Source organism: Protopterus annectens, chromosome 8.part1, assembly GCF_019279795.1.
Source record: "Protopterus annectens isolate FY-2018-M chromosome 8.part1, PAN1.0, whole genome shotgun sequence".
Taxonomy (NCBI): Eukaryota; Metazoa; Chordata; order Ceratodontiformes; family Protopteridae; genus Protopterus; species Protopterus annectens.
The window spans coordinates 471,824,845-471,850,220 of NC_056742.1; the positions used below are offsets into that span (position 1 = coordinate 471,824,845).

Below are 25,376 nucleotides of genomic sequence, written 5' to 3' on the forward strand. Positions count from 1 at the left end.
TGAATTATCTTCCTTGCTACCTGTCTCTGTTGATGTACCTCAAGGATTGATGCTTGGCCCCTCCTCTTCACCATATTCATAAATAGAATTCACTCTGCTACTCAACACACAACCGTAATCCAGTATGCAGACGACTCCTCTCATATGGTCAGCTCCAACATTATCTTCTCTTCTCACAAAGACCCAACAATCTTTCCTGGTTATAGAATGATACCTTACTCAGTCTCAACTTATCCTCAACCCATCTAAAATGAAACTAATGCTTTTCTCCAACAGCAGAAAGTCTTCAGACCTTACTTCATTCACCATTTACTCATCTAATAATACCTGTGTTGAGCCTGTATATTCCACAAAACTGCTAGGAGTCATCATAGACAATGACCTTAAATTTGATAAACACATAAGCCTAGTCATCAAGAAAGTGAACATCAAACTTGGCTCCCTGTATAGAATAAAGCCCTTCCTAACTGAATCCACTCGACACACCATCAGTGCAATCCACCTTCTATCCAGTCTCTTATACGCCTCTCCTATTTTCACTAATCTAAGAAAATGCAACTTAGCTAAACTAGAATCCTGTTACTACAATGTAGCTAGATTCACCAGCAGCCAACCTGCAAGGACCCATTATTGCACTATACTTGACCAATTCAATTGGTTAGAACTTCCCAACCTATTAACCTATAACCAGCTAGCACTAACTCACTCTACTCTGCTACACCCTGATAACTGCCCATCCATTAGCAAACTTATTCAATCCTACTTTAACAACAGAACTTTAAGGTCAAGTAGTACACTAGTCTTGAAGGTCAGTAGGTCAAACAACATCTATGGGGATTCCTTATACTCTCATAAAATTGCCAAGATATGGAATGATATACCTCAGCATATACTTAGTATTAACAATACTCAAAAATTCAAACAGCTACTAAGGGAACACCTCAAACACACATGGCTCTGCTCCTGCTCTAGACCTGACTAGCCTAACTACCGAGCTTTTCCTCCACTAGCTCTACCCTACCACCTGTCCTCTTCCCTTTACTACTTACAGACTCTCCTTCCCCTTTACTCCTTCTTTCTCCCTCCAATTGTCAGTGTCAAGATCTGTTGGCCTGTCAGTCCCACTTCCTACCCTTACGTCTTTCTTTCCTATTCTTTGTCCCACTTACCTTCTATCTGTCACCACACAGTGCCACACTTCTACCTACATAATAATTGTTGTATTCAGTCAAATGTAACTGTATGTACTTACATATACTCATGTTTAAATATTATACTATCTCTTGTATTTGCTATACATGTAGCTGAATTCAGTATTGTTGAAGTTTTTATATTTGTACATTGCAGTTTTGCAAATTCTCTGTAACCTTCATTGTGTCTTATGTACTAATTGAACATTGTATCTGTGGAGCTTTTCTTCCTGGACCTCCACTGAAAAAAGGCCAGTTATGGCCCAGTCAGACTCTCCAGGTCAACAAATGGAAATAAATAAATAAATTCCCTAATTATCCTCTTTTTAACAGCAGCTGCTGTTCTAGACTTGATTAAAAACCCCAATTGAGTAGGTTTTTTCACTTAAGATTCCCCCTACCTCTTTCTCTTTGTCTATACTCTTCATATCAGTCCCTGGTAGGGAGGGCTGTCTCTAGCCTGCAGTCCAAATGTCTTCATGGCCTTATCCCACTCTATTACCTTTCCCTTTCTAGTTATTTTTTCACTATACCATGGTTCCTTTACCAGTTTTCTGCAGTAAATTCCAGCCCTTCTTGCCTATTTTCTGTACCCCCACTTGCAGTCATCCCTATTGGCAAATCTACTTCATACATTCTCGTTTTGGCTTAGTTCTTAGAATGCTTTATGCTACTTTATAAATATAATATTTTATATGGTTGTTCTTATTCTTAAGGCTCTGCATCCAAAATAACACTCTATTTCATGAACTGCACCCCCACTTCATAATTCCTTTCCATTTTGGATTATAATCTTCTGCTTGTGTGATGTATATCAGCCTTAAATGTGTAGCTCTAAAATATCCTTTCAAAATAGGTAATCCTAAACCATCTAGTTCTATTGGAAGGATCAACTTATCCCACTTAACTCTTGCCCTCCTTCCCTCTCAGATAAATTCCTTCAGCTCTTAATTGTCCATAAGTTATCCTCTAGTTGCTACAAACATGCCTGGTCCATATATAAAATTAAAAGGACTAAAACATTTTTACTTATTCTGTTTTACTATCCATATCCATCAACAAGAGCTTCCAGTTTCTCAGTTTTTGTATTATCTTTTGTTTAGGCTGTTGCCACATTTTATTAGCTGCGATAACAGAAGCCTTTTTAATCCATACTCATAAATATGTGTATTGTTTAACCAATTTCATGTCTGGGTGTATCAGTTCCCCCCCCCCCCCTCTATTCTGCATTTCTTTCAGTGTTAGCAACAGGAAGACAACATTTTGCCTGCAAGGGAGTACTTGGTGTTAGTTTCTGAAAGCCTTTGCATAAAATGGTCCATCATTCACTTTTGCTGTTTAGTTGTAGTATAGGAAAGCAGACGCTGTTAAACTGGAATTGCAGGCTTCTTTAAACTCAGCGTTATTTTTAAATGGGGATTTGAACTTCCTCTTTGCAAATGGAGAAATTAGGATTCCAAATGTTATTGAATGACTTGCTATATACTGACTGGATATCTAAGTCACAACATCATAACACTGAAGCACCAGGAGAAAATTAGGAAAAGACTGACCAGCTGTTTTCTTTCTTTCTTTCTACAGCCATCAGAAAAAATACGGATTGAGATTTTATCCCTTACTCTTAATGAAGACTGTTACGTTTCAACAGATGATGATATTCAGCGATTATTCATTGAGTACAGATTTTTCAATCTGCAACCACAAGAAACTCCCATGTCTCTTTCAAAACCTAAAAATGGACAGTGGGTCCACTATTACTACAGCAATGGTGAGAACAAGGTTGAATTTTATAGTTGTCTTTGCAAAAACAAAGTAAGAGGAGGAGGAACAAGTACTATCAGCAAATAGAGAACAGAGAATTAGAGTGCTGACAGGAAAGGGAGTAGATGCACTAAGAAAAATATTTTCTGATGGACCTGACACACTGTTTTTTAATAAACAAGAATATAGAACCCATATTGCAACACAAAATAAGCTGGGATTGTGTAGTGTGATTTACTGATACAGTGGTGTGCAGAAAAGGTGCTGCAACACACACAGTTAGTGGCATTTAAAAAAAAATAATATATAACTTATAGTGAAAATGTCCACCTAGTGGTTATAGTCATTAGTTATAGATACTAAAAATTGATATTTTTGAGGGCTAATTGAACTTGATCCCTTTGTTACTGACTATAGTTTAGAAGACTGAACATTTGTCAAAATGTTGGCTTTTTCTTGGTTCCTACATATAAAGAGCTGTGTTTCCAAAATGGCTTGACATACTGCCTTGACATTTTCAGGGAATTATACTGAAACAGCTACCTATAAAACTTTATGGCTTTTGCAGTAGCCTAGGTTATTTTGGTATTGCCACCTGTACCCAGCTAGCTTCCCAAAGCATTGAGTGGCTTCCATGCCCTCGATGCCAGGAGCAATCTAGGTACTCCCTGTAAAGAGCAGTTGGAGTAACAAATTATTTCAGAGCTTTTTTGCTGCCAATGCAAGCACTTAATCAGTAGGCCCTGTGATTCTGCCATTTGGCTAATGATCCTTCAGCAAATGGGGAGTAAGTTTCCATTAGAGAAAGCCTTTCTATTTTATTATTTTTCTGGCAAAACAAATGTATTTCTTGTCAGATTTATTACTTTTGCTAAAAGACAAAGTGACTTGAGCTGTTACATTGGTGTTTGTGTAAACTTTTATGTGAGAAAAATGTGTACTTTTTCACAAAAACAACTATTATTTTTATTTATTTTTTTGTGCATTGGGGGAGGATATTGTTCCTTTGTGGGAGATAATCATTTACTTACCTCAGAACCAGACATTCTTTGCTATTTTACTTACTGATCCATCTGGGCTTAACTACCTGCTCTCCAGACCTCTTTCCTAGCTGACTGATAGCCTGGTACTATCCTATAAACCTGTATGCCATAGTGGGCCATTTTATGCCCAGCGAAATTTCCCATCCAAGAGGTAAGAATCAAACTCTGTACCTTATGTCTGTGAGGTAAACGCCTTAACCATTATGCCAACCACTGATCCCTGATGGAGCAGCAGTCAGTCTCCACTGTTCTTCCTTCCCCAGTGAACAAAAATATTTTTTTAAGAAGAGTCTTCAAGGGTTAGTCAAGCTCCTAGTTTATCTCATTCACTGGTGGGTGACTCTGCTATGGCCATTAGTTGGTCCTCTTGTGTTCCTTAAGTCCTCTTGGTGTAGCTTTCCAAATCACCAAAGACTGGGGGGGGGGGTCAGCTACACCCTCTGTGGCTGTAGGGATACCCTTAGCAGACAAGGGAGAAACACTTTTATCATTAAATGGAGAAGAAGCAAGTGAAAAGGCTTCACCTGGCAGGGAGGGGCATCTGGACTCCTGGTCCTTTGTTCCCTAGAGCTAGACAATGTTAAGGGAGAATGTACTTAGTGAGAAAAAGTTCCAGTCACTTTTTTCTGTTTCTATGGACAAGGGCCTACTGGGAGAAAAGGAGTGAATCCCTTGTCATTCTGACAGATTTTTTTTCCAGTCAGAAGAAACTTTTCACAGACATTTTTGTTTCAGTGGGATGAGAATGAAATTCCTATGGCAGAGAAAATGTATTTGTTACAGATGCCTAAAGCAAAACCCACCCATATTGCCTTGTCTGCCTTACAGAATGTTTTCCTCACTTCATCAAGCCTCCCTGATCTGCCATACCTCTTAGGTACTGAAGGTTGCATGTTATAGAAGGTGACCCTTTTCCATACATACTTGTTTTTTTTCCCTTATTAAAGCAGGCCCAGCAGTTATTACTTTAACAAAATCTGATGCTAAGCAGGTTACAGCTGCTAATCCCATTCCTACTGACGAAGATGGGAAAGCAATGGATAAGTTGGGGAAGAAAAATCTGTTGTTCTGTTACTCTTAAATTTCAAAATGTTGAACTGTGAAGCAAATATGTTAAGGCTTTTCCTTTTGTTATAAGAGAATTTGCAGAAGTTAATGATTAACTGTACTTCTTCCAAGGTAAAGAATTCTTTAAATGTTTCTGTGACAGCTAATTCTCAGGTGGCAAAGCATATCCTAAATGCTATGATACAGCTGACTCTTCCTCTAGGGCTTCTGCATCTGGGTCAGTGTTATGGAGGCTTGCTTAGTTTCATAATCAAAACCTTCATTAAATATTAAATGTGAGATTTTAATCTCCATCTTAAATAAGGAGACTTCTGGCCCTTATGCAGCTGAGGTACTAAGGAAGTGTGATGAAATGGTAAAACTGATACAAGGAGTGACTTAGATTTTCCAAGCCACCCATTTTTAAACTTAATAATAGATGTTAAGTTGTCAATCTCGCCTTCATTCTTGCTTGATGGGTTCGGAGCCGATCCTCGGCTCCGACTCGGCACTTGCTAAGCTCGAGAGTCACTTTTACCAGCTCGAGGCAGCCCCATATCCCATGATGCAAGGTGCTAAGTACCCAGATCTCGTTTGCCGCTTCGCTTATGAGGTCCTCCTTTTACCAGCTCCTGGTAAGTGATTTGCTACTTTGCTATTTTAGCCCCTTTTAACTAAAAAAAAATTGCTTCGCAGCTAGGAACCCTTAATTCCATTGCAAACTCCTCCATGCGGCTAATATCATATGCTGCTGATGGAGCGAGTAGGGCCGCAGGTACAGGTGTGGCCCTTAGACGCCAAGCCTGGATGTGGCTATGTGACTTTGCAGATCCCTTTAAGGCGTCCTTCACAAATTCTCCCTTTGATGGGTCAGCTTTGTTTGGCCCTCAAGTGAAGGAAACTTTGACCAGGTGTGAGCAGGACGGCAAGACTCTTTCTGCGAGGAGTCCGTTTTCCACCCCTTCTAGACCTTACCCCAAAGGACAGAAAGGTGGCAAAATGTGGTTCCATAAATCCCAAGGAGTCACGCCGGATTCACGTGGTCAGTTTACCCCTAGAGGCAGAGGGGTAACAACAACAGACGCCGCTCTAGAGGCAGAGGGGTCCAAAACCAGGGAAACAGAGAGCCTCTCTCTGACAAGCCCTTTCAGCATCCCTGAGATGTTGCCCGGCTGTCCATCCTTGGAGGCAGTCGGGGAAGACTATCGCTGTACCCAGAAGCTTGGCGTTCCCTCACTCAAGACAGATGGGTACAGTCGATCATATCCGAGGGTTACAAAATTCCTTTCGAGGAAAGTCCTTTCTATCACTCAAATTCCCTTCCAGATGTACCACCCGGTCTAAGGGAAATTGCAGAGTTAGAAGTCTTAAAACTTCTGCAAAAGAGCCATTCAGCCAGTTACGACAGATCATTCAGAGCCCGGAATCTACTCAAGGTTCTTTTGGTCCCCAAAAAGACGGGAGACTGGAGACCAATATTGGATCTCAGCAGACTCAACAAGTCTGTGAGGAAGACAAGATTCCGAATGGTCACTCTTCAGTCAATTCTGCCCTTCTTACAGAAGGACAACTGGATGTGCTCAATAGATCTTCAGGATGCGTACTATCACATCAAAATTCACAGACGCTCCAGGAGATTTCTCCGCTTTCGGCTGGGGTCCAGTCATTTCCAGTTCAGAGCCCTGCCCTTTGGTCTCACTACAGCCCCCAGAGTGTTCACCAAATGCATGGCAGTGGTCACGGCTCACCTGAGACGTCAAGGATTCCAAGTGTTTCCGTATCTCGACGACTGGCTCCTTTCAGCCACCACCAGGCATCAGCTTATTCAAGCCAGGGATTACACAATAAAGCTTTGTACTCTTTTGGGCATCTCGATAAACTTTGAAAAGTCATCCTTATTGCCCTGCCAGTCTATTACTTTCATAGGCGCAAACTTAAACACTGTTCGGATGTCAGCTACCCTTACAGATCAAAGAGTTTCAGACATTCAAAGTCATGTCAGGATCATTCTAGCCAACAAGAAAGTACAGGCCAGAATGGTTCTAAAAGTATTAGGCCTCATGGCTGCGGCCATTACTCTTCTTCCCCTGGCTTGCTTCTACATGCGCCTTCTTCAGTGGATGCTGTTCACACAGTGGTCGTACCAACAACTTCCAATGCGTCACCAGATTCTGGTGACACAGACTTGCAAAGATCATCTTGCTTGGTGGATCACATCTCCCCAGGTTCACCAAGGCAGACACTTTGTACCCCTATCCCCGGTAGCCACTGTCACCACGGATGCCTCCCTGATCGGGTGGGGGGGTCATTATCAGGGCAGGATGGTTCATGGGACGTGGCAGCCGTTCAATACCACCTGCACATAAATGTCCTGGAGATGAGAGCAGTGCTTTTAACGTTGCAAGCCCTCAACGACTTTCTTCCCGTAGGGACAATTGCAGTCCACACAGACAACATGTCTGTAGTTTGGTATATCAACAAACAGGGCGGAACCAAGTCCTACCCCTTGTGTCGAGAAGCTCAGACTATGGCAATGGGCAATCTCCTCTCATCGGTTTCTGGTAGCAACGCATATCCCTGGGAAAACCAACATTGTAGCGGACAGATTGAGCAGAGCTATTCTCATGCCTCACGAGTGGTCTCTCAAGCAATCTATAGCGGAAGAGATTTTTCTGGAATGGGGTCGTCCATGTTGCGATCTTTTGCTACTCCCCAAAACAGCAAATGCCCAGACTTCTTCTCTCTCTTCCTCTTCCAGGCCATCCCCCAGAGACGCTCTGACCCAGGATTGGCCCCAGGGACTTCTTTATGCCTTCCTCCATTTCCTCTGATCCCTCAAGTTATCCAGAAGGCAACCGCTTTGAGAGCCAAATTGATTCTCATTGCCCCTTACTGGCCTCGACAAGTTTGGTTCCCGTTCCTCCATCGTCACCTTTTGGTGCAGCCGTGGCATCTGGACCCAGTGCCAGATCTTCTGATTCACCAATCCGGTCAGCTGCACCGGTCTATCCCTTCTCTCAACCTCACAGCATGGTTGCTCCACTTCCTTCCTTAGCCAGGCTTCCTTTGATCTCTAACCCAGTTAGAGACATCATAGTAACTTCTTTAAAATCCTCTACCAGGAGGATTTATGCAAGCAAATGGAAACGTTTCTCTTATTGGGCTAAGGCCAAGAGTATTGATCCTTTCACTGCCCCTGTTCAGGCAGTCCTGGACTTCTTAGCAGAGATTTTTCATGCAGGCTCCTCTTCTTCCACAGTCAGAGTTCAATTGGCTGCTATCTCGAACTTTCATGTCGGGATCGCAGATCACAATATTATGTCCCATAGGCTCTGCAGGGCCTTCTTGAAAGGAATTTTCCTGCTAAAGCCTCCAATCAGGAATCCTCCTCCTCAGTGGGATCTAAATTTAGTGCTGACATCCTTGATTCTTCCCGACTTCGAGCCAGCTGTTTCTTGTTCCCTGAAATTTCTTTCTTGGAAAACTTTATTCCTAGTGGCTATTACATCGGCCAGGAGGGTGTCTGAACTTCATGCTCTATCGGTTCGACCCCCCTATTTGGTTTTTCACAAAGACAGAGTATCATTGAGAACTAATCCGACCTTTTTGCCTAAGGTCGCCTCAAAGACCAATTTGAATCAATCCATTGATCTCCTGTATTTTTCCCAAACTATTCAGACAGAGCCGAACAAAACTACATTATCTTGATGTCCACCGTCAACTCAGATATTATTTGGACAGAACAAAAAATTTAGGAAATCTGATCAACTTTTTGTTTCCTATGCGGATAATAAGAAAGGCCTTCCTGTTTCTAAAGTGACCTTGTCTAGATGGCTTTCTTCGGTCATCTCTGAAATTTATCTGCTCAGGGGAAAACAGCTGTGCTCAAAACCTAAAGCACATTCAACTAGGAGCTTAGCTACTTCTACAGCCTTTCAAGCTAGACTTCCTTTAGACACTATTTGTGCAGCGGCCACTTGGGCCACTCCTCATACTTTTGTTTCCCATTACAAATTGGACTTGGCCTCCAGGGACAGAGCCAGTTTTGGCTCTACAGTCCTCAAGAGTCTGTTCCATTGAGCCACCCAGGATAGAGGTGCTAGGGGCGGTCCCATCAAGCAAGAATGAAGGCGAGATTGACAACTTAACATTAAGAAGTTATGTACCTACCATAACGCTCCATGTTAGTTGTCTTCTCTCGCCTTCTTTCTTGCGACCCTCCCTCCTTCCCCCAGGCCTGGACAGACCTTTCTATAAGAAATTATTATGCTGAAGACCATTCAGACCTGGTCCTTCTTCCATCCTGTAAGTTTTCTTTCTTCCTTTTGGAAGTGTTTTTATGCTTGGTGCTATTGCCCTTTGTCATCAAACGAGATCTGGGTACTTACCGCCTTGCATCATGGGATATGGGGCTGCCTCGAGCTGGTAAAAGTGACTCTCGAGCTTAGCAAGTGCCGAGTCGGAGCCGAGGATCGGCTCCGAACCCATCAAGCAAGAAAGAAGGCGAGAGAAGACAACTAACATGGAACGTTATGGTAGGTACATAACTTCTTATTTTCCTTCCATCTCAGCATTCTTTTCCTATAAATAATTTAAGCAACAAGAAGCCAACTCTCAGGGTTTGGAGAAAAAAAAAAACAATGGAAAGAAGGTTCAAATAAATAAAGAAAAGTCTCCAAACCTCAAGGGCAGCTCCCCTCATTGACTGACTTTCCAGCTGTTCAGGTTTCCCTTACCTCCCACCTTAGTAATCTTTCTATGTTCCTGAGACTCCATCTTCCCTTATGGCATCAGATAGTCTCAGACATTTGGGTTCTGACTATAATCTAACAGAGATATTCTTGGCAATAGGAATCCCTTCTTCCCTTTCTGGGTTTTCACCTTGTCCAAGAAACAAAATTTCTCTTTTTCCTTCCATTCTGCACAATATACTGTCTCAGGAAATTATAGAACCAGAGCCTCTCGATCTCCTAGGCAAAGACTATTATTCAACAATATTTTGAACTTTGAGAAATTAACACTTCAAGGTGTTGTACTTTTGATTCCTCATCTGGCTTTCATAGTAAAGCTGGACTTAAAAGACACCTCTCATCACATTCCTTTTGCCAAACATTTTAGGAATTTCTTAAGATTTGCTTTGTCTTGACCAAATTATCAGTTCTCAGTTTTAACCTTTGGACTTTCCACTACACCAAGGGTATTTATAAAATGCCAAGCTAAAGTAATTGCTTACTGCAGACTTCAGAACATTTGTATCATTCCATATTTGAATAATAGTCTTATGTTTGCAGAGTCTTATCCAGCTGTCAATAGTTTTTATCAACTGTACTGGAATGTATACTCAGTCTAGGTTTGCAGATCAATTATCCTGTCACACAGAATACTCTCCTTTCTGCAAACAACATAGATATGTTTTAATAGCTTTTCATGAGTTTCTCCAGCCTAAGACAAAGATCTGCAAGGGGATTTTTCAGTATTCTTGGATACATGGCATTGAGGATAATCATGATTATAAAAGATCTAGCAACCAGAACCTCATAAACGTCATTAAACACAAAAATGAGGCTGGCAAATCTCTCTTTGCATGCTCTACAGCCAGAACCTGGAACTCACTCCCAAATCACTTAACTTATGTTACCTCTACTTCCCAATTTAAAAAAAAACTTCTTAAAACCCACTACTTAACAAACTGGCTTTGCTCATGTCACCCTCCAGGTTAAACCATAACATCACTGTTGCTGGGATCCTACTTACATCAAAACAGTGGCTCTCTACCTCCCGTTCTCTTCTACTCTACCCAATGATAAATACCCTACAATGAAAAAAAAGTTTAGTCTCAGAGTTTCATAAATGTATATTATAATGTATTGACTTTCTTTTAGATATTTTAAAATTGTTAATTTCCACTAAGTATGCTCAATTGTATAAATCTCCTGCTTGCTGTGATACTCACTTCTTATCTTACCATATTATATCTTTTGTACTGTACTTTACAGGAGATTTTCTCCCCGGTCCTCTGCCGAAAATGGACAAGTGCCCAGTCGGACTTTGCCGTTAAACAAATGTAAAATAAAATAAACAAATGTAAAATAAAATAAAAAAAAAATAAAAATGCCACCCTTTAACAGACTATACATGAGGAGAATACAGCATTAACTCAGAGCAGTCTGGACTCAGCAGTTACACAGTTTAACTTTTCATATTCCACGTCTGAGATTTGTAAAGAGGCATATTGAATGTAGGGTTGCTAACTGTCCAGAATGAAGGGACACTGTTGCTGACATTGAAGAACATAAGAATATGGTTGATTATGCACAGAAATATTGTACAGCAATCCCCTCGAGTGTTGGTTAATACACATCTATTCTGCACGCATCTTGGTTTCACGTACATGTCCAGAGTTTTTGATATGAAAAGTTGGCAACCCTAACTGAATGATGGGGAGAGCAGATAGCTTGCAGTCCAGGTTTTCTTTTCTCACTTGCTACCGTTCATAGGTAGGTACTAGGCTATTGGTCCTAGGGCCTGTATAAACCTAGCCAAATGGTACCCTGGCTTTGGCCACCCAAGAAAAATATTTTCCTGTGCCGCTGTCAAGCAGAGCCACAGAAGTGATCCCCAGGGTGAATTTCCTATCTCCCATCCAATCATCAAGATTTTTCTTGAAGAGTGCTAATGAGGAGCTTTGTTTGATATAGCTAGGTAGTTTGTTCCAGAGTATGGGAGGTCTCTGAGACAGGAATCTATCCCTTCAGCATGTTCTGTTTATTGTGGTGACAAGTTTTATGTCCTTAAAGCGTGTAGCTCGGAGGTATTGGGAGTTCTTTACGTGGATCATGTCCAACAGCTCTGGGTTTGACATAGCTTTGTATGTTAGGCAGAGATCACCTCTGAGTAGGTGATATGCGACAGAGTTAAGCTGGAGTTTTTTGATGGTCTGCGTATGGCATCTGTTTGAGGCTGGTAATCCTCTTTGTGAGGTATTTCTGTGGCCTTTCCAGTTGTTGTAGATGTCTTGTGAGGTGCATACCAAAAGGGGTGTTGTACTGTATAATGGGTCTAATGAGTGATGAGTAGAGGGGAACAATGACCTCTTTTTTTCCTGGATGAGAAACCTTTTGTGATGAGGTGTGCCACGTAGAAGGATTTCCTGACTACTGTGGCGATGTGATTATCAAAGGAGAGACTACTGTCCACCTGTGTCCCAAGGTCTCTTATCACACTTTCAGTGTTAAGTGTACTACCACCTATGTTGTAGTTCATGGGTACAGAGTTTTTACCAAAGGGGATGACAATGCACTTTTTGGCATTGAGCTTGAGGCCATGGCTTTAACACCAGGCATCTGTCTCAGTGAGGCCCTTTTGTAGGATGTCCACATCATTAGGAGTTTTGATTATGGCTCCTAGTTTGCAGTCATCTGTGAACTTCGTTAGCCAAAGACCTTCTCTGCTAGCCTGTACTTCAGAGAAGTAGATACCAAACAGGAGAGGACCCAGGACTGAACCCTGTGGTACTCCACTTGTCACTGGTCTGAAGTTGGATTTAGAGTCTGCAACTTTCACAGTGTGGGTTCTGTCATTGAGCCATTTGGCAACCCATCATGTGACATAGGGATTTATACCTAGTTTAGTGAGTTCATCTATAATTCCAGAGTGGAGGATGTTGTTGGAAAGCCTTGGCAAAGTCTAGATAGGCTGTGTGAACCACCTTACCCTTATCTACGGTTTTGTTGACCGCATCAAAGAAGTCTATCAAGTTTAGGAGATATGATCTGCCTTTTACAAACCCGAACTGGGTAGGGTCCAGAGTTTGGAGATTACCAATGTCATTGTTTGTTTATAAGTTCCATGATGATACGTTCCATAGCCTTGCAGACCAGGCTCGTCAGGCTAATGGGGCGGTAGTTCCCGGGGTCCGTGGTCGCTCCCCCTTTGTGGAGTGGGATAACCGCTGCTGTGCGCCATTCAGTGGGCACAAAGCCTGAGGTCAGACTATGATTGAACATGGTACTTAGGTGGGGTTTCAATTCGTTCTGTAGTTCATGTAGAACGCAGCCTGGGATGTTGTCAGGTCCCATGGATGCTGTTTTCTTGGCTTTGGAAAGTGTGTTTTTTACCTGTGCAGCCATGATTAGAGGAACTTTGCATTCTTCCGGTATAGAGATGGACGCTTTAGGGGATGAGAGAGGGGTAAAGTTAGCACTGAACCTATCTGCCAAGATGTTGGCAATATCAGTTGGTTCTGTATATTTAGTACCATTGTGCTGTAACTCAGAGCAGATCTGAGTGCTGTCATTGAGATTCTTGACATAGCTATAGAATGCTGTGTGGTTGTCTTTAGAATCAGTGGTGATTTTGTTTTCGTAACTAGCTTTGGAGGATTTTATGAGGGATCTCAGCTTCTTATTGAGGCTGACCATGGAGTTCCTCCAATCGTGAGATTTTACTCTTTTTTGCAACAGTTTCTTTCTTCTGTTATAGAGTTTGTTTATAGCAGGGGACCACCAGATTGGCTTTCTTTTTTTTGGAGGATCGCATCTTGGTTCTGTTCGGGATTGCACGATCCATGCACTCGTGTAAGTGCTTATAAAGTGCAATTGTATAAGATTCAGCAGTTGTTCCTCTATTGTCCATTTGGTCACCACAGATGCGTCAGACATGGCATGGGGAAGCGGTATAAAAAGTGGTAAAAGTGCATGCTCTGTGAAACCCTTTGGACAGAACGAAGCAGATTAATATCAGTGAGATATTGGCTGTCATCAAATATTAAAGGCGTTATAAGCTCTTTGGCCCCTGGACCTCTGCAAATATGCACTGTCAACACAACAGTGATGAGGTACATAAACAGGGGAGCAGTAACGGATCCTCCCCTCATTACATTCTAGCTATGTAGGTCTTAGCAATTCAGCTCATCCTGACTCTTCAGGATTCATGCATTCTGTCAGAGCAAAACCTTACTGAAGACAAGCCCAGCAGGACCAAGATAGATCCCCATGCATTGAAACTTCACCTGAGGTCTCCCAAGAATTGTCCAACTGTAGGGGAACACCTCAAGTACATCTATTTGTCTCCTTTCAGAACAGACAACTAAAGACATTCTTCCCCAGGATTCCCTGTAGTTAGGCCTGGAAGACAAAGCTTTCTCATTCCATGGAAGGAAATGTTCCTGTATGCCTTTCCACTGATTACCACGGTTCTTATAAAGATCCATAAGAACTTTCCAGAAATTGTGGTGATGGTGACTCCCTTCATGCCAATGCAAAAATGATTCTCCCTTCTTTTCAGTTTGGCCAAGAGCAGTTACTACAGTTATTCCCCACAGACTGGATTTACTCACACAAGACAGTGGAAGTTTGAAACTGTACATCTAACTGTCTGGATGATAGAATATTGACACCTTTTAGACACCTCTTTTTTCTGAGGACATGCAGCAGGTATTAAAGGAGATGAAAAACCTGCTACTACAATGAGGTTATGGAGCACATTTGAAGTGAAGGATTCAGTGTAGAAAATCTAATTCAGAAAGCACCACAACAGGATAGAGCAGTGGACATCCAAATTAAAGGGAGACCAGTGGAACGGGAAGCAATTGGTCAGGTGCCATGTGAAGATATTTTGGAGTGTTCCACAGAAAACCAATATAAACATTCAGCTGAAGCTGGATAGGACCAGGAAACTGACGCAGTCAATGTTGAGGAGTGGTAAGCCAGTAAGTTCCCATATGACAGAGCAATGGATGACACAGGATGAAATTGAAGAGAATGTGCCAAAGGAAGGTGCTATAGAACTTTCTGTAGAATGCCCACAGGAAATGGAAAAAAAATGTGCCCTCAGTTTAGAAGAAAATGAGCTAAGAGAAGAGTTGCTTAATTTAATAGAGATAGATAGACATATTAAGATCAATGAAAGAAATAAACTGCAGAAGGTCAGTAAAGCCCAGAAAGTCAGAAGTTTGATAAAACAAATGAACGCAATAAATTAGGACTGTACATAGAGATCCATGTGATATAACAGAAGTAAATAGAATATATTACTCTGCAGCTAAATTAGTAACAGATAAAGCAATACCACAAGATCACAGGGTAGTGAGGGAAAGGAAGGGGAGAAATCAAATACCATCACAGAAGTATTGAATAAAAAAGACTATAAAACAATTAAGACATGAAGTGCCACTGTTAGAAGACCATAGAAGAGGGAACAGATGAACTAAAATACTTAGAAAGATAGACGTGATAAAAACAATGTACAGTATTAGAACAGATCGAGATATATCAAGCACTATTGCAAATAAACTAAATCTCAGCACAGGTGGAAAACCGTAGAATATACAGAGATAAATATAAAGGAAAAGTACAAAATAACAAATTTATTTATGACCCAAAAAAAGTTTTATAGAGAACTGGGAAACAAGGTATAAGGAATTGAAAGACCACCCAAAAAAGAAGAAATAAATACATTTTGGAGAAGTATTTATGAAGATCCTATGGAACTTAAGAGAGTTGCTAAATGAATAGAAGTAAAAGAAAGAATAAGAAGTTTAAAGGTATAGGATATGAAATAGGATGAAGTAACAGTCAGAGAAATTGAAACAAATGTAAGGAAAGCCTCTAATTAGAAAACACCAGGCTGTGATGCAGTACCTAACTTCTGGTTAAACGTATTAACATCTTTGCCTGAAGAATTAGCCACAAGTAAGAACTATTTATATGTGCACCCCAAACCGACACCAACCTGGCTAACAACAGGAAAAACAATCCTACTTAAGAGTGAACCTGAAAACTATCCTAAAAATTATAGACCAGTAAGTTGACTTCCAATGACAGACAAACTATACTCTGGAATTGATGCTGACAGAGTTTTATAGTCATTTAGAAGAAAAAGTGCAATAAAAGAAAGTCCTATGGAGCAATGGATCATTTGTTGCTGAATAAAGTCATACTGGAGAACTGTAAAAAGGAGAAGAATCTTAAGTATGGCATGGATTGACTACAAAAAGCATTTGATAGTATCCCACATTCATGGATAAAGGAGTGCTTAAAAATGTATACAGTACACCCTACACTGATCCTACATTACAGTGACCGTGAAACAGTGGCATACCACTTTGCAATTAAGCCATGATAAAGGACAAATTATTCCAAGGATAAAAATTCAAAGGGGGATATTCCAGGGTGACTCTTTGTCACCGCTGCTATTCTGTCTTGCCCTTAACCCACTAAGCTGTCTACATAACAGCTTTAGGCCATGGCTATAATTTGGCTCCTAGAAAACAACAAAGTATAAAGACTAATAGTCTTCTCTTTGTTAATGATTTAAAATTGTATAGCTCATAAGATGAGGAACTGAAAGCATAACTGCAACTTGTCAAAACATTTTTAGATGATATAAGAATGTCATTTGGTTTTGATAAATGTGCAAAAGCAACCTTTAAAGCAGGCAAACTGCAACACCAAGAAAACATCAGTTTGGGACAAGAATGTGATAAAAAAGAACTTGAGCAAGAGGGAGTGTATAATTATTTGGGAACTGATGAAGGATCAACAATAAAACATGAACAAATGAGAATAAAACTTAGGAATATTTTAGAAGACTTAATTTAATCCTTAAAATAGCATTAACATCTAGAAACAAAATTCAAGCTATAAGTCAGTTTGCTCTTCATGTTGTAAGACAGTTTTGGAGTGAATGACTGGCAGCAAAATGTGTTGGATAGATTAGACAGGAAAACCGGAAGAATCCTTCATGCTCACCAAATGATTTATAAAAATCAGTGCATGCCAAGATTATATATTTCCCATTCCAAAGGAGGTATGGGCCTCCTTGAAATTGATTATATGTATAGATTTTCAATCATGGGACCGCACACATATCTGCTGACCCCACACGACCCAAATGCAGCGAAAGTTTTTAAACATGAGAATAAATCTAAGATGATTTCCCTGCTTAGTCTAGCAGAAGCATATCAGCATCAAGCAGGAATGGAGATCAAACTAGAAGTATATAAAAAATCAGGGAGCAACTGAATGTGCCAAAAAAGAAAAGAAAGACTATAAGGTGAAGGATCAGATGAGAAGGCAAGAAATGTGGAAAATGTATAAATATAGTTGCATGTATAGAAAACTTCTGGAAGAACATTGTGTTGATTTTGATCGAATGCAGGAATGGTTAAGGAGAGGCGAATTCAAACCAAGAGATGAAAGGTTAATATTGGTGGCCCAAGACAGTGGGCTACGTAAGCGTTGGTTTACAAAGTCTATTAAACATGTGGGAGAAACAGACAAATGTAGGTTTTATAAAACAGAATTGGAAATAGTTGCATATCTCATTGCTGGTTGTGACATACTAATTGCAGAAAGACTGCATACTGAAAGTCATAATAATGTGGCAAGACTGTTGACTGGGAATTGTGCAAACATTGTGGTATTGAAGTGGTTGAAAAACACTGGAAACAAGAGCCACCAAGCATCATAGAAAATGATGAAGTCTACATCACATGGGATCACCCATTACCAACAGTTCAAAAGATAGATGCGAGAAAAGGAGAGATATCTATACCAGAGGATTGTAGCCCCCCAAACATCTCAAATGCTCAGGTGAGAACTGCTCTCTCCAAGGCGAAAAACGCCACATCCATGGGACCAGATGGTGTCCCCGGTTGTGTGCTCCACGAACTCAATGAGGAATTAAACCCGCAGTTAGGGCAGCTGTTAAATCTTAGCCTCACCTCAGGATACGTACCCAAGGAGTGGCGTACGGCAACGGTGGTCCCACTTCACAAAGGAGGTGCCTCCACCGACCCCGGAAACTACCGTCCCATCAGCTTGACAAGCCTGGTCTGCAAAGCTATGGAGAGGATCATAATGGAACTCATAAATAAAGACATAGGAGACTTGCAGACTTTGGATCCAACCCAGTTTGGCTTTGTCAAGGGCAGATCATGCCTTTTAAACTTGGTTGACTTTTTCGAAACAGTCACCAAGGCCATTGACAAGGGCAAGGCAGTCCACACAGCCTACCTTGACCTGGCAAAGGCTTTCGACACAATACCCTACTCGGGTATCATTGAAAAACTCACCAGCTTAAATGTAAACCCATACGTCACAAGATGGGTTGCAAACTGGCTAAGTGACAGAACCCACAGGGTCAGAGTTGCTGGCGCCATGTCAGACTCCAAGCCTGTCACAAGTGGTGTCCCACAGGGCTCAGTCCTGGGCCCACTCTTGTTCGGCATCTACTTTTCAGAAGTACAAGCAAACACAGGAGGATTATGGCTAACAAAGTTTGCAGATGACTGCAAACTGGGCACCATAGTTGAAAACCCATCTGACACAGACATCCTTCAGAAGGGTCTCATAGAAACGGATAACTGGTGCCAGAGCCATGGCTTGAAGTTAAACACCAAAAAATGCATAGTCATACCCTTCGGGAAAAACAAGGTTACCCCTAGTTACCATATAGGTGGCAATCCACTAAGCACAGAAGAGGTTATCAGGGATCTGGGGACCCAGGTTGACAGTAGCCTTTCGTTTGACACTCACGTTGCCAAAGTAGTTAGGAAGACCTTCTACATTGCCCACCTGATCATGAAGGGATTCACATCTAGATCAAGAGAGGTCATCGTTCCCCTGTACTCATCACTCATCAGACCAATGATTGAGTACAATGCCCCATTCGGAATGTATCTGACCCGACACCTGCAGCAATTGGAAAGGCCCCAAAAGTTCCTCACCAAAAGGATAAAGGGTCTCAAAAATATGTCTTATGCTGCCCGACTGAAGGAACTCCAGCTCTATTCAGTCGCTTACCGTCTGCTCAGAGGTGACCTGTGCCTGACATACAAGGCCATGTCCAACCCGGAATTAATGAACATGCTTCACCTCAAAAAATCTAAATCCATCAGAACTACAAGGGCAAGAGACTTAAACCTTAAAACGGCTATTAATAGGACGTGCTGGAGGGACAGATTCATCACCCAGAGACTCCCTATGCTGTGGAACAAAATCCCGGTACATGTGAGGCAGAGCACCTTGCTGGCTTTGTTCAAGAGAAATCTTGATCAATGGATGGGAGATCGCAGGTATACCCCAGGGATAACCTCAGTGTCACTGCTTGACAGAGGCACAGCAAAATAATGGGCATAGTAAAGGGGTGGCGAAAGCCACAAAACTCTGGGCTAGGCTTATAAATGCCCTAGGGCAGATAGCCTAGTATGAACCTATGAACCTATGAAAACTGGATATAGTGGTCCACGAAAAGAAGACAAAAATAGCATTGTTAATTAAAATTGCCCAATAACTACAGTGTCTTGCATACAGAGAGACACAAAGTCATAAAATATCAAGATTTGCAGGCAGAAATGAGAGCATTGTGGAAGAACGACACTCAATTCTAGTAGGAGTAGGAGCAACAGGTCTTATAAAAAAGAATTGACAATCATATTTAGATATGTTTCCAATACCTGTAGCCCCATAAGACTTGAAGCAGGAGTCATTACTGGGTACATTGCGGGTGCTCCAAAGAGAACTTTTGGCTGACATCAAAGCTTGAATCAGTACTAATTTCATGAATTTTTATTGTATGGCAAATCAACCCTACTTAATTTTTCATAGGGACATGGTTTCTTTGAAAACAAATCCTATTTTTGTGTGTAAAGTCATCTCAGTATTTATTTTAAGCCTGATCATTAGTCTACCAGTTTAATTCTTTCCCAATCCAAAGAACAAGGAAGAAAGAATTATACATTTTGTCATGTACACAGGCAGCATAGATGCTACCTAGACAAAACCCAACCTTTCAGAAAAGTTGAACAACTGTTTGTCTCCTATGAAGGTAAGAGGAAAGGGCAACCTAAACTGACTATTTCTAGATGGGTGTCCCATGGAATTGCTTTTTGATGTAGTCACCACAATAAGCCACTTCCAGGAAGGTTACAGCTTATTCAACAAGGGCATTGGCTTTGGTGGCTTTCAGTAAAGAGGTGAACGCTATTAATATTTTACAGCCATCAATTTTGTCCTCTATTCACACATGTTCAAACCACTGCAAAAGGGATTCCGTTTGTAGGTTCAGAACAGGTGTTGCCAGTACTATTCTCCAGCGGCTGCTGTTTGCAACCCAAAACATTTAAAAAAAATCATCTCTTCTATTAAAAATGTGGATAAACAGCAGAGAAAGGCTGTACAAAAAAAAAAAAAAGAATTGATAAGAGTATAGGCAAAGAGAGAGCTATAAAGTAAGATGGTTGCATTTAAAAATGGGAATCCTAAAGCAAATAGGAGAAACTAAAATGCTTTAACAGCTAAAGAGGAGTACTTCCCATAAGATACAGTACTGATAATTTGTTCTTGGACATCCCTTTAGACATTTTGTACTTGAATTCTTCTAATTTGAAAGAATAATAGTTGAGTTCCTTTAGTCTTTGCGGCAACCTTAGTAGGCTTTTTGGACTGAATGTTTATGCCCGAACCTTGCTGCCTTTTAGTATTCTACAGTTTTTAAGTGCTGTTAAGAAGTAGGCTTGATAGAATGCAATACATTTTTACTTGGTGATAAATTGTAGGAGCAAAATAGCTGTGTACAGAGTTTTTCTAAATACCATCTATCTAATAAAATTCTTTGTTTTATTTTCCCCCTCTCCAAGTATTTGTAATTAATCTTTTGAAGTATACTTCTTAAAGAATGCTCATATTCATTTTCTAAGTAAATAATATTATTATTACATTTCTAAATATTGTGGCTGGTAGTGTGCGTCTTTGTGCGTAAGGATAATAGCTATCTCAAGTTTGTAAGTGTAGTAACTAAACCTCTTGTATTAGCGATTGACTTTCACTGTAAGAAAGGTAACTGCTTAAACTATAGCTTCCATAAGATTGCATTACTGGGCTTGTTTTAAGAGTGAACAGTAATTGTGGTCTTGGTGTTCTAGACTGGTTTTGCTGGTCGCAGGGAGTTGCAGTAAACATAGGTAATGGGGTGCTAGCACTTGAAAGGAAACATTACCCTCTTATGGGAAAGTGTGTGTGTGTGTGTGTGTGTGTGTGTGTGTGTGTGTGTGTGTGTGTGTGTGTGTGTGTGTGTGTGTGTGTGTGTACAAATTATCTTTACTGTTGGTAAGATAGTACTGGAAGACACTGGGCTATTAAGATGGATGCAATCATGGGAAGCCAGTGGTTATAACCCTGCTCTGCATCTCTTCAGTATAAAGTCTGTCTGGTTGTGGCAGATGTTGGCTATAACCTAAGGCTGCAGTGTGCATTTGCCGCACAGCTCACACGGTTACTCTCCTTGCATATTATTCAGTGGTCAGTATAGTGGTATGTGAGACTGTAGCACCTGTCTGTTACTTATGAATTGGTAGCATTGTTGATATTGTAAGACTATACCTTGTTCATATCCATGCCTCTGAACCTCTCATAGCAAGAAATCTGGACAAAGCAATTAATACAAGTGGAACAAAGGCCCAAAAATAGGGACAGTTTTTAAATATTGCTATTACAAATTTAGAAAGTTGATAGAATAACATGTTTTGCACTAGCATGAATTTTCTGAAGGGTATGAAGTTTGAAACTCAAATGCATGCCATTCTTTTCTAACTTCAGTTTGCAATAATTTACCAGAATACCACAATTTTATGAAAAACAGACTAAAAATATGAGGCTAAAATCTGGACATTCTGCGAAAATCTGTACAGTTAAGATGTATGTAATCATATCAGATCTCACAGGAGGTTTCTTTCAGTTTGCAGCCTTGCATTTTTCACCTGATGAGAGCACTCAGGATGGTCTCAACTTGGCTAGATCCATATCCAGTGGCTTGGTGTACAGAGGGTTTGTATTTAGCCTTATCTGCATGAATGCCTTATTTTATCTTGGTCCAAGCTTCACTTGATGGATAAGACTGAATGTGATGATTCCGTTTCTCAATTTGCAGTCTGTCATTGAGAAGAAATCTGATCTGACCTTCTGCAGCAGAAGTTCTTTCTGGGTACTTTGGTGATAGTATTTAGCGAAAAGGATTTTTGGGCACAGGACAGAATAATTAGCATGTTGCTCTTGTTTAACTGGGTAGCATTCAAATTAAAATGTATTTTTATGTGCTTTAATAAGCAAATAACTGAAAACAAAGATTGCATGCATATAAACCAGTGTAGCAGGAAAGGCTAAAAGACATGATATCTGTCCATTTTAACACAGAGGATTAAGACTGTGAGCTACTAACAAGCTTCAACTTTGTAGTCTTGAGATTGATTACCTTAGGTGCTATTTATCTGCAGTGCGACTTTCAGTAAGTCATTTTAACAGAAGGTACTTCTGCATCACCCCTAAAAACAGACAATTGTGGATAGTGGGTTTAACCAACTATCAGATTAAAAAGGTGTATTTCTGTGCATGTGTTGTGTGTGTATGTATATATACATACATACATATATATATATATATATATATATATATATATATATATATATATATATAAATATTTATGGGTCTACTTCAAAACACCTAAAACCCATAACATCTAACACTACAAATCACAAGAAAATAACATCCCCTCCACATATAATGACACCAAACTACCAAACACACTTTTTACCTCAAGCCCCCTGCACCCTCCATGTGGAGGGCTCTGCCCCCACATCCCCCGTAAATTAAATATACCAACTGAAAACAAAGATTGCATGCATATAAACCAGTGTAGCAGGAAAGGATAAAAGACATGATGTCTGTCCATTTTAACACAGAAGATTAAGACTGTGAACTACTAACAAGCTTCATCTTTGTAGTCTTGGAATTGATTACCTTAGGTGCTATTTATCTGCAGTGCAACTTTCAGCAAGTCAGTTTAGCAGACAGTACTTCTGCATCACCCCTAAAAACAGACAATTGTGGGTAGTGGGTTTAACCAGCTATCAGATTAAAAAGGTGTATTTCTGTGCATGTGTTTGTGTGTGTATGTGTGTGTATGTATATATATATATATATATATATATATATATATATATATATATATATGGGTCTACTTCAAAACATCTAAAACCCATAACATCTAATTTCATAACACTGAGACCAGAATCCTTAACATCTAACACTACAAACCACAAGAAAATAACATCCCATCCACATATAATGACACCAAACTTCCAAACACACTTTTTACCCCAAGCCCGCCATGTGGGAGGCTCTGCCCCCCCCCATAAATTAAATATACCAACTCCAAGATCGCATTACAGTGGGAAAAAGTTAATTTCCTAACCCCACTGTATCAAGCCCCCCTGCAGAAACGTAGTAAAAAGTGTGTTTGGTGTTGTTATATGTGGAAGGGATGTTATTTTCATGAGATTTGTACTGTTAGATGTTATGAAATTTGATGTTATGGGTTTTAGATGTTCTGGTCTCAATGTTATGAAATTAGATGTTATGGGTTTTAGATGTTTTGAAGGGGACCCATACAGATATATATATATATATATATATATATATATATATATATATATATATATATATATATATATATATAGATATATATATATATATATATATATAGATATATGTATGTGTGTGTGTATGTGTATATGCATATATGGTTCCCCTTCAGAAGGTCGAACGGCTGAAATCTCAAAATGCATATGGCCAAAGCCATATGCTCGAATTTCAGAAGCTCAACCTACTGAAAGGGAAAAAAAACAACGTAACACAAAACAATGTTTCTGCAGGGGGGCAAGCCCCCCTGCACCCCCTACACCCCCGCTACTTATTTATACCAACTCGGAGATTGCACTACAGTGCAGAAAGGGAACTCTCCCATTCTGCGCTGTATGCTGATCCCCATTAAGATGGTCGAGCTTCTGAAATTTCGAGCATATGGTTTCGACCATATGCATTTCAAGATTTCAGCCGTTCTATCTTCTGAAGGGGAACTGTATAAATATATAAACACACACACACACACACACACATCTGTGGGAGAGTTTAAAATAAACAAAACTCCCAGTTATTAATATCTGATTTGATGTTGTTAATCTTCTTTCCATTCATCACTGATGGGTTCGGTTCCGAGACCTCAGAACTGAATTGACCTTTTTTTCAAGCTCACGCCAGCCAAGAAACTCTCTAGCTAAGTCTGTACACAGAATGCCCTTCTCCCTGTTACCTCAGATCTCGTTTGCTGCATAGCCATAAAGCCACGTTTCAGCCGAGCTCTCAACTAAGTGGAACTTTATTTAATATTTGGGTGGAAAATTTTTGATATCTTCACATTTTATTGTTTGAATAGTATTTCTAGTGTTTTTTTCTTCTGTCTAACCTAGATGTTTTCCCCTCTACTCTACCCGTTGTTATCGTTGGTAATCCCTCAAGTACCATTGTTGGTACGGCCTTTCCTCCCTTACCCTTGTGGTATTTCTTCAATACCATAGCTGGTATTGTCTTTCCTGTTTAACCTTTTATCCTTGGCTTTTAGTAAGTTGTTTCTTTCTCTTCCCATACCACTGTATTACAGTAATTGTGACTTTTTTGAATGGTGTTTGACTTTGTTCCAGTTGGATTATACGGTTGGCCTGCGGTTTCTTTCTGTCAAGATGTCGGATAAGAACGGTACTAAAGGTTTTAAGCATTGTGCTTCATGTAATGGCAAGTTACCTAACAGTAATTCTCATGATGACTGTGTATACTGTTTAGGAGTTCCCCACCTTTCGGTGCAGCCTCCATGTGAAATTTGTCAGAGTTTCAGCCAATGCACTCTTAATGAGCACAAAAATAAACTAATTCTGAAAAGGTTACTCAAGTCCCCCTTCTCAGAGGCCATTTCTGCAATGGAGATCCCCTCCTACTAAAGACAAAAAAAGAGATCCGACTTGGTTCCCTCCTCACCATTGGGTGATCAGGACAAGCCTAGGAAATCAAAGGTCCCAAAGTTATCTTCGGAGCATAAATCTGCCTCAATGGCTCTGTCTTCCTGGGCTCCGAGCATCTCGAAACCTTCGATACCGGCGACAGTTTCGGCACTGGTCCTGCCTCCAGGACCAGTCATAGACCTTATTACGCCTTTTTCGACTTTGGCACCTGTGGCCACTTCGGCTCAGAGCACACCTTCAACTACTTCATTAGTTTCCATTTTGGAACCGACCATTTTGGCTACGAGTGCCTCTTTGGCACCGAGCACTGTACCAACTTCACTGGATTTGACCCCTTTACTTCTCGTCCCGAAACTAGAGACGTTGGTGCCAGAAGACCTTGCACCATGGACCCGCTACTCCCCTTCTGTAGATCCATTTCTGGCCCAGGTGTATAGCCCTTTCATTGAACGTCCTGACTCCCCATCATGAGTATCCACTAGATCC

The 25,376-nt window shown here is 40.6% G+C and overlaps 1 protein-coding gene across 1 annotated transcript in view; it reads left to right on the forward strand.

Annotated features, from left to right (window-relative positions):
* Positions 1-25,376, forward strand: part of RPGRIP1L (RPGRIP1 like) — a 1,932,928-nt gene that overhangs the window by 1,615,841 nt on the left and 291,711 nt on the right. The window contains 1 exon segment of the mRNA XM_044082016.1: positions 2,772-2,958. Coding sequence (XP_043937951.1) covers positions 2,772-2,958 — 187 coding nt within the window.